Genomic DNA, 10,092 nt, shown 5'->3' on the forward strand with positions numbered 1-10,092 from the left:
TTTTTATACTTTTAAAATTAAATATTAATTTTTATTTTTTTTAGTAAATTAGACAAATACTTTTAGACATCATAACAATTACTATATATTCCAACTAAAAAATGATTAAATAAAATTTTTTATCTTGATTTAACAGCTGACATTCAACTTTTATTACAAAGAATTTACTTTATTTTTAGTTACCACGATATTTCTATTAAGGGTCTATCTGATTAATGGATTACTGCATGTACAAGACGAGATTAGAACTCTCGATATTTATTTAAGTGGATGAGTGAGCTAACTATTCGACCGACCCAAATTGATTTACAAAGAACTTAATCATTTTAAGAAAAAAAATTCAAGAGCCACAAAATTTATTATTTTTTGTTAATATTTTAGTTATTAGTCTAATTCTTTTACAGCCTAATGGTATAAAATTGAATTGAATAATTCTGTTGTTTAAAATGCTTATCAAATAATTTAAAATTTTATAACGGACAATTTCATTCTTTATTAATACGTTCACCTATTTAAGAAAAACAAAAATTAGATTAATCTAAAAATATTAAACTTAAAAAGCATTGTTATTAATTAAAAAAAATAAAATAATTCTCGATAGTTGATTTCAATGATAAACTAACAACAAAAAAATAACCATGAACTATTAAGAATTAATTTATTGAGTGCTCTAATGACATAACAAGTAAAAAAAGGTTAGTTATTAACAGTAAATTATAACAACTAATTAATATTATTAAAATAAAACAAAATTATGTCTTTTTTTGTTAGTGACATAATTGACACAACTCCACTTAAAATATTTAGACGTAACAGATTGACAAATGATTGGTGTTATTAATCTAAGTTAAACACGTCAAAATTATACGTGTGGATATTTCTTTTAGATCTACATAGTAGACCTTTCAAAACAAAGGTATTTATTATATTGAGTTGAAAAAAAGGGAAAAAAAGGAAACAAAGGTGGTGAAAGAAGAAAAAGTATGTGTTAAAAGATGGAAGACACTTAGAGAAAATGAGTGAAAAAAATTAAGAAGTAATTAGATTATAAGAAGGGGTAAGTACGATTTTGGTCCCTAAAGTTTAGTGCCAGAATCGAAACCGTCCCTCATCTAATTTTGGATATAAAATCGTCCTTAACGTTTTTTTTCGTATTAAAATCGTCCTTTTCAATAAATTTTTTTGTTTTATTTCTAAATTACCCCTACGGTAAATTTCGGTTTGGTTCGGTAACTTACACCCCTAGTTACTGGTGTTGGTGTTGGTGTAAGTTGTGGCGGTGGTGTTGGTGTTGGTGGTGGTGATGGTGGAGGAAGTAATTATGTTGGTAGTGGTGAAGGTATTTTTGTCCAAAAAAAAAATAAAAAGGACGATTTTAATACGAAAAAAAACGTTAAGGACGATTTTATATCCAAAATTAGATGAGGAACGGTTTCGATTCTGGCACTAAACTTTAGGGACCAAAATCGTACTTACCCTTTATAAGAACATTTTAGATATTTTAAGTTTTAAATAAAATCCTAATGAAAATAAAATTCCAAATTAGATCTATTTGCGTTGGAATTGATTTTGAGAGAAAACAATAGAATTGAATTAAATTTCATCTAAATTAATTTATTTGTTTCAAACACTGAAATTAAAATAAAGAAAATTAAATTCTAAGAGATTTTTTTAAATTAAATTCTATCTAAACTAATTTAATTATTTTTGTTTTTGAAATTATTCTACACTTATTTTTACTAATTTTACTTTTGTTAGAAACAAGAGGCCAAACTAAAAAAAGTATTTTTTGTATATTTTGGTCTGATGAAAAGTACAATATACAAGGGGTATTTATAGGTGCTAAATGAATCAAAATAATAAAGGTATAGAATCCTACAATTAATATACAGATATACTATATAAATATAAACGAGACTAATTGATCTAAATTGATTCTAATGATTCTCTAAATCCCTCCTCAAACTCAAGTGGGAGTTAAGAATACGAGCTTGAGTTTGGATAACAAAGTCCGGAAACGAGTCGGGTGATGAACTTTCGTGAAGATATCAGCAGTCTGATCCAGTGTTCCAATAGCAATGAGACGAACAACATCAGTAAGGATACGTTGCCGAACAAAGTGACAATCAATTTCAATGTGTTTGGTGCGTTCATGAAACACATCATTATGTGCAATCTGAATAGCACTGCGGTTATCACAAAAAACATCAGTAGGAGACGACTGAGGAGCACCCAGATCTTGGAGGAGCCAACGAACCGAGATAACCTCAGCAGTGGTGTTAGCGAGGGCACGGTATTCAGCTTCTGTGCTTGAGCGAGCAATGAACGTTTGCTTCTTAGCACGCCAAGAAATGAGAGCGTCGCCAAGAAACAAACAGTAACCAGTAGTAGAAGGACGATCAGTAGGATCACCAGCCCAATCAGCATCAGAGTAAGCCTGAAGAGACAAAGAGGAATGGGCAGAAAAATAAAGGCCATGAAATAGAGTGCCTTTGATGTAGCGAAGAATGCAAAGAACTGCCGCATAGTGAGTAGTACGAGGAGCTGACAAGAACTGGCTAAGTACATGAACCGGATAGGCGATGTCTGGTTGGGTGATAGTCAAGTAGACGAGACCTCCAACTAACTGTCGATAGAGAGTCAGATTATCCAAAACAGTGCCATCCATAGGGGTAAATCGAACATTAGGCTCAAGAGGAGTAGACTCAGTGCGACTATCTGTAATCCCAGCGCGAGCAAGAAGATCTGAAGCATACTTAGTCTGAGAGAGATAGATGCCATCATCGGTGGAGATGACCTCGAGACCAAGAAAATAGCTGAGAGAACCAAGATCTTTCATCTCAAAGGTATGGTGAAGTGAGGCCTTGAGATCAGAGATACCATCAACATCATCTCCAGTAATGATCATGTCATCAACATACAAAAGTAGAAGAACAACTCCACGTTCGCTTTTACGAATGAAGAGGGCATTCTCATAAGGGCTAGAAGTAAAACCAAGACTGCATATGGTAGTGCTGAACTTGTCAAACCATTCACGAGGAGCTTGCTTAAGTCTATAAAGTACCTTGCGAAGGAGACAAACCTTACTAGAAAGACAAGGATATCCAGAAGGTGGTTTCATATAGACTTTCTTTTTCAAATCCCCATTAAGAAATGCATTCTTCACATCCATCTGACTGAGAGACCATTTTTTAACTGCGGCAATGGCAAGAAGAGCTCTAACAGACGTAAGACGAGCGACATGAGCAAAAGTCCCTTCATAATCAATACCATACTCTTGCGTACAACCTTGAGCAACCAAGCGGGCCTTATAACAGTCAATAGAGCCATCAAAGCGAGTCTTGATCTTGTATACACATCTACTGCCCACAACTTCCTGATCAGAAGGAGGATCAACCAAATCCCAAGTGTGTGCTTTTTCAAGTGCCTGTATTTCTTCCTACATTACTTGTTGCCAATTTGGGTTTGAGGAGGCTTCTCTGAATGACTTAAGTTCATGTTGATGAAGGATAGTAGAAAAGTAATGGTAATCAAGAAGATGAGGAGGTGGATTCCTTACCCTAGAAGAACGAGCGGGAGGAGGAGGCATAATGGTAGGAGCAGGATCATCGTCCGGTCTAGAATTATCGGGAGATAGAGAAGGTGGAAGAACAGGAGGCTGTGGAAGGTCACGCGAGATAGAATCTGTAGAATCATCACTAGAAAAAAGATCAATATTGGGGTTAGTAAACAAAGGTGACTGAGTAGTAGGAATGGACTCAAAGGATGAGAATCGAGAAAACATGTGGTGCTCCTATAAGACAACATGACGAGATATACGAATATGTTTGGAGAGAGGATCCCAACAACGATAACCCTTGTGTTCAGTGCCATAACCAAGGAAACAACACATACGAGCCCGAGGTTCAAGTTTACTATGTTCATGAGGCTGAAGAAGAACAAAATATACACAACTAAAAACTCGAAGAGAACTATAATATGGGGAGGTATGATAAAGACGCTCAAAGGGAGTAACATTACCAAGAACAGAAGAATGGAGTCTATTGATAACATGAACAGCAGTAAGAACAGCTTCACCCCAAGTATGCTCAGAACACGAAGAAGAAAGGAGCATTGCACGGACGGAGTCAAGAATGTGACGGTGTTTGCGTTCAGCTCTACCATTTTGTTGAGACGTATCAGGATAAGAAAACTCAGATAAAGTACCCTGTTCTGCAAGAAAGGTTAAGAGTTTGGAATCACGGTATTCTATAGCATTATCACGTCGAAAAACCTTAATGACATTAGAAAACTGAGTTTTAATCATAGTATCAAAGTTGATATAGATCTGAGGTAACTCATGGCGATTAGTCATCAAATAAACCCAAGTAAAACGGGAATAATCATTAATAAAAACGACAAAGTATCGAGCGCCGCCCATAGAGGCAGTGGGAGCGGGGCCCCAAACATCAGGGTGAATGAGATCAAAAGGAGAGCAAGCAAGAGATGAATTATTGTGAAAAGATAAAGCAGGTTGTTTGACAGTTTGGCAAGAAATGCAATTAAAAGATTCATATGGAACCTAACCTAAAACACCCTGAGACACAAGAGGACGCAGTTTTCCTAAGGAGGTGTGGGCAAGACGTTGATGCCATAAGTGAAGGGTAGAGGGAGAAGAAGCAGCACAGAGATTTGGTACATGAGGAATATGAAGATTCTCGAGTTCAAACAACCTTCCGACCTTATGTCCAGTCCCGATGATTTGTCCCGTCCGAGAATCCTGTACACGACAACCAGAAATGGTAAAAGTGGCTTCAAAACTCAGATCAACAAGTTGACCAACAGAAAAAAGATTGAAGTTTAATTTGGGAATATAATAAGTATCAGGAAGATTAAGAGTTGACTGGGATATAGAACCCTTGTGTGTTGTGTGCAAGAGGGAGCCATTTGCAGTATTGACAGAAGGTCCATTTGTAGTGGTAGACATGGACAAGAAAATATTACGCAACGGAGACAGGTGATTAAAGCAACTCGAGTCAAAGTACCATTTAGAATTACCTGGAGGGGTCGAAAAAGCAGCAGGGGTATTACCAGAAATGGAGAGAAGACACTGAAGAAGAGATGAAATATCAGATAGAGAGACAGGAGACAAGTTGAGTGGATCAGGACGTGGTGGGCGAGTAGGACAGACAGTAATTAAATGTCCCGAGAGCTTGCAGTAACGGCAGAACAGCTATAAACAATGGTAGCTAATATGACCTTTCTGGTGGCATGTGCGACATTCAACAGAAGGACAGTCGGGGAATAGGTGCCCAGAACGGTTACAGTTTCGACAGAATTTATCTTTTCTGTCGGTGGTAGCAAAAACATCTGACTTTTCCATGATAGTAGTCACAAAGATCAAAGAGAGGAGAGAAAACGGCAATTTCGGAGCAGAAAATGAGAAATCGGAGTGCAAAATCGGAAAGAGCTCACCAAAAAAAATCTTAGAGAGGGTCCCATTGTCTGCCACGTTAGCTGCCACGTCGGAGGACACGTCAGCTGCCACGTCAGCACGAAGGAACACGTGGCGCTACGAGATTGGACGAGCAGGACACATCAGGGCTGACTGGGCGGGGTGACACGCGTGCAGAGGAGCGGAGCGGGTCGGGAGCGCGGGTCAATATCGGGTTGAGAGAGTAGCAGTGTGACACGTGGCAGAAGCGGAGCCGTGGATCTGAGGAGCTGATCCAACGGCGCTGGAGGTGTCTGGAAGGAGAACGGCTGAACGGGACAGGCAACTTTGGGCGGCGCGTGGCGGCACGTCCGGTGTCTTCCGGCGATGATTCCGGTGGCGTTGGAAAGCTTGCAACGAGGAGAAGGAGAGGGTGGCGGCGGTGACGAACCAAAGCGTCGGAAGAGACTCGAAAAGTGAGGGCAAAGTACTGCCGGAAGAAACAAAAAAACGAGCTAGAAAGCAATTATTTCTGGAAAAAAAAATTTACCCTAAGCTCTTGATACCATGTTAGAAACAAGAGACCAAACTAAAGAAAGTGTTTTGTGTATATTTCGGTCTGATGAAAAGTACAATATACAAAGAGTATTTATAGGTGTTAAATGAATCAAAGTAATAAAGGCATAGAATCCTACAATTAATATACAGATATGCTATATAAATATAAACGATACTAATTGATCTAATGATTCTCTAACAACTTTCATTATAATTAAAATCAATTTTTTTTAAATTAAACAGTTTTTTCTCTTCTCTATTAATTTACAACTAAAATGTGTCACATATCATTCTCTCATTATAATTGAAATCAAATCTTTCTCTCCAAAATAAAGAATTCTCCCTTCCTCCCTCTTCTTTTATCTATCCTTCTCATTCCTTCAATGACTAATTATAAATTTGACAATCAAAATATGCAATATGACATTCTTTAATTGTATTAAAATTAAAATTAAAATATAACTATATTATATATTTTTTTGTCTCATACAATCTTTTTATAAAAGTAGTTTAATTTTATAAATCTTTTATGGTATAATCTATAATATCAAAATAAAATCGACGTAATCTTAAAATATTTATATTCATTTTAATTACGGATAAAAATACTAGTTTATATATATAATCTAAACGAAGTTAGTGACATGTCAATTAATATCAAATTACCATCAGAGTCTAAGATGGCATCAGCAACAAGGTTGGAGGCGTTATACTGCAACACAAACACTGATGCTGCCGCAGGCCAAAAGAATGCACCTTTGATTCCCACTTTCCTTGCAACTTCCAAAGCCCAACCCATGAACACATCAGCAACAACGCAAGTTACTTTAATGCCCTCATTCAATTGAAGATCTTCTATCAGCTTCTCAAGCTCTGAAGGCATGGTCCTCGACATGGAGTCACATAACTCTCCTAGATTGACTCTGTCATGGTCAGGTCCCAACCCATCTGGGATTGCCACCAATTTTATTGTTGAAGATGATCCATTGTTGTTCTCCATGGATCTCACTACTCTCTTATGGGTGAAATCTGAGTTGACAAAGATGACATGGCATCCATGATCAACCAGCTTATGTGAAAGGATCATCATGGGGTTTACATGCCCTTGACCTGGAGCTGGTAGAACTAGCACTGTTGGGGTGCTCATCATGATGATTATTTATTTATTTTTTCACTTTTAATTTTGTGTTCAAATGACAATCAGTTTGATTATTCTGCCGTTCTTTATTTATCATTCGGTTTTACTGTTTTAGATGTAGCTATGTATTCCTTGGTGTACGGAGATTTTTTAGATTTTTCCAAGGAATGTGCGGACGTGTGGTCAGTATTTCACTCAGCCACACTCTCTAAGTCTATCCTCTTTTATTATTATTTTAATATAAAAAAAATCTAAAATAACCAACACCATATCTAACTAATATTTTAATAAATCAATTAATTTTACAGAAAAGTTCTCCATACAAGCGATTAGGACTTGTAAGCATTACAAGTTAATTAACCATTAATCCCCAAAACGTGCTGCAAGTGTTACGTCCCTTACACGCGCTATATAAAGATTCTGTGTATATATAACTACAAAATTTAAAAGATTTGTTTCCTTCTTCGTTCTCCTTCTTTTTAAATTTGTTCTCCTTCTTCTCGCGCGTCTACCCCTGCTTTTTCGATCGTTCTTTTCTCCTCCTTTCTCACTGGTTTGTTCTTCGTTATTAACGTTAGTTCCTCTCTCTGTAACTCTAGCTTCATTTTCTTTCGATTTTCTGGTTTCTGAAATCAAAATTTGAACTCGTTTTAAAGATAATAGATGATTCAAGTTCAGATTGTCAGCTGAATCAGGACGAAGTGGATTATGAATTTAAATCTAACGAAGTTCCTGAGGTTTGATTCACATACGATTACTCTGAATTTTGTTGCAGTTATTTGTATAGCATTGTGTAGCTGAATAATTCGTGAACATTGACTGTGAAATTAACGCGTGAACATAAATCTGTTGATTGAATCTAAGTATTAGTTTTGATTAATTATCTGTAATTTATAGCAGACGCTCGGGTGTAGATCAGAATTTTTTGGGTGTATTTTTGGGAGAAGTGTGGGTGTATTTACAGTTTATGGATTTTTTGTTATTTTAGTTGAGTTGTTGTCGTTCGGGTGTATTATATCAGACATGATTGAGTGTATTTTTAGTTTTTGACATGGTGTATTCTGCAGCCTGTGTATTTACAGTTTATGGCTTTTTTTGTTATTTTAGTTTAGTTGTTGTCGTTCGGGTGTATTAGATCAAACATGATTGGGTGTATTTTTAGTTTTTGACATGGTGTATTCTGCAGTCTCTCTCTGTTGTTGATGACCAGTTTGTTCCGAAGGTTAGAATGACCTTTACCACCCTTGAAGATGCTGGAAAATTTTACAGGAACTACGCCAAGGCTGCAGGTTTTTCTACAAGAGTTCGGAGCACAAATAGGAAGGAAAACGAGATTAAGAATCAATTGATTACATGTAGCAGAGAGGGAAAATAGAAATCTAAAATATCTCCGACCGAGAAGACAAATTCGACAGCCGGTTTAAACTGTCCTGCAAGAATTTATATACACACATTGAAGGATGTTGGTGCTTGGATCATTTCAAATGTTGTGCTGGATCATTCACACCCTTGCTGTCCAAGTAAAGCAGAGATGCTCAAACAGCACAGGGAACTAAGCATGTCCATTCGTCGTACAATAGAGAATAACGAAGAAGCTGGTATTAGACTAAGCAAAACTTACCAATCATTTGTTGCGGCTGCCAGGGGTCACCGCGAGTTAAATTTTATTGAAAAGGATGCGAGGAATTACATTACGAGAGAAGTGCATAATGTTTCTGAACAAGAAGATGCAAAGGAATTTGGAAAATATTTGTTAAGAATGAAAGAGAAGAATCATAATTTCTTTTTTGAGTTTGAACTCGAGGAGGATCAATCGATTAAGCTGACTTTTTGGGCCGATGCAAGAAGCAGAGCTGCCTTTGAGTATTTCAGAAATGTTATTTTATTTGACACTACCTACAATACAAACAGGTAATAAACTGTCCCTGTTTATGATGCTAAATTAATGTTTTTTATGAATCTGCCACAGAGGTGTATATTGGGTTTTTTTGGGTGTATACAAAGCATTTGTTGGGTGTACGTAATGATTTTTCATTCTGCACTATTGTAATTTGTTTCAGGTATAATTTGGTTTGTGGTTCTTTTGTCGGGGTGAATTACCACGGTCAGTCAATACTTCTTGGATGCTCTTTGATGAAAAACGAAGAAATTGAATCATTCAAATGGTTATTTCAATGTTGGCTTCGTTGCATGGGAGGAAATGCTCCGAAAGGATTTCTCACCGATCAATGCGCATCAATGAAAAGGGCTTTAGAGGCTTGTATGCCAACAACAATTCACCGTTGGTGTATTTGGCACATCATGAAGAAGATTCCAAGCAAATTAAACGGGTACAAGGGACATGTAGAAATTGAACAAGAAATGAGCCAAGTTGTTTGGAACTCTCATAGTAAAGACTCATTTGATAGGAATTAGAATGATTTTCTGCTGAATTTTGGTCTTGTGGACAACAAGTGGCTTTCAGGTAATGTTTGTTTAAAATATGCAGCAGATGTGTAAATTGAATTTTTTTCGGGTGTATTTATAGTCTGTGTTCGGGTGTATTCTGCAGATCTCTATGAAGACTGTCATATATGGGTTTCAATCTATCTGGATCACCACTTCTGGGCAGAGATGAGAAACACATAAAAAAGCGAGAGCATGCATTCATTTTTTAACAAGTTTATTACCCGGAACAACTCGCTTATTCAATTTGTCAAACAATACGATAATTGCCTCGGAAGCAGGGAGCAAGCAGAGAGAGAATCAGATGCTGCAGATTTTCATACGGTCATACCGTGTGCAACCAAATCCTCCATTGAAGCTCAGTTTCAAGATGTGTACACTCATCAAAAGTTTAGGGAAGTCCAAGCACAATTCAGAGGAAAGGCGAATTGCATCACTAGATTAACAAATTTCGCTCTAGGCTATTCAGTATATGAAGTTGGAGAACAGGTTTTCAGCTCAATATTCAACAAGTTTGTGGTTACTTACGACTCAGTAG

At 36.7% G+C, this 10,092-nt stretch overlaps 1 protein-coding gene across 1 annotated transcript in view; it reads right to left on the reverse strand.

The window, feature by feature from the left end:
* LOC107623914 (UDP-glycosyltransferase 83A1-like) overlaps positions 1–7,293 on the reverse strand; it is an 8,686-nt gene extending 1,393 nt beyond the window's left edge. The window contains exon 1 of the mRNA XM_016326316.2: positions 6,638–7,293. Coding sequence (XP_016181802.1) covers positions 6,638–7,121 — 484 coding nt within the window. The 5' untranslated portion in view covers positions 7,122–7,293. The remainder of the gene's footprint in view (positions 1–6,637) is intronic.

This window comes from Arachis ipaensis, chromosome B10 (genome assembly GCF_000816755.2).
Source record: "Arachis ipaensis cultivar K30076 chromosome B10, Araip1.1, whole genome shotgun sequence".
Taxonomy (NCBI): Eukaryota; Viridiplantae; Streptophyta; class Magnoliopsida; order Fabales; family Fabaceae; genus Arachis; species Arachis ipaensis.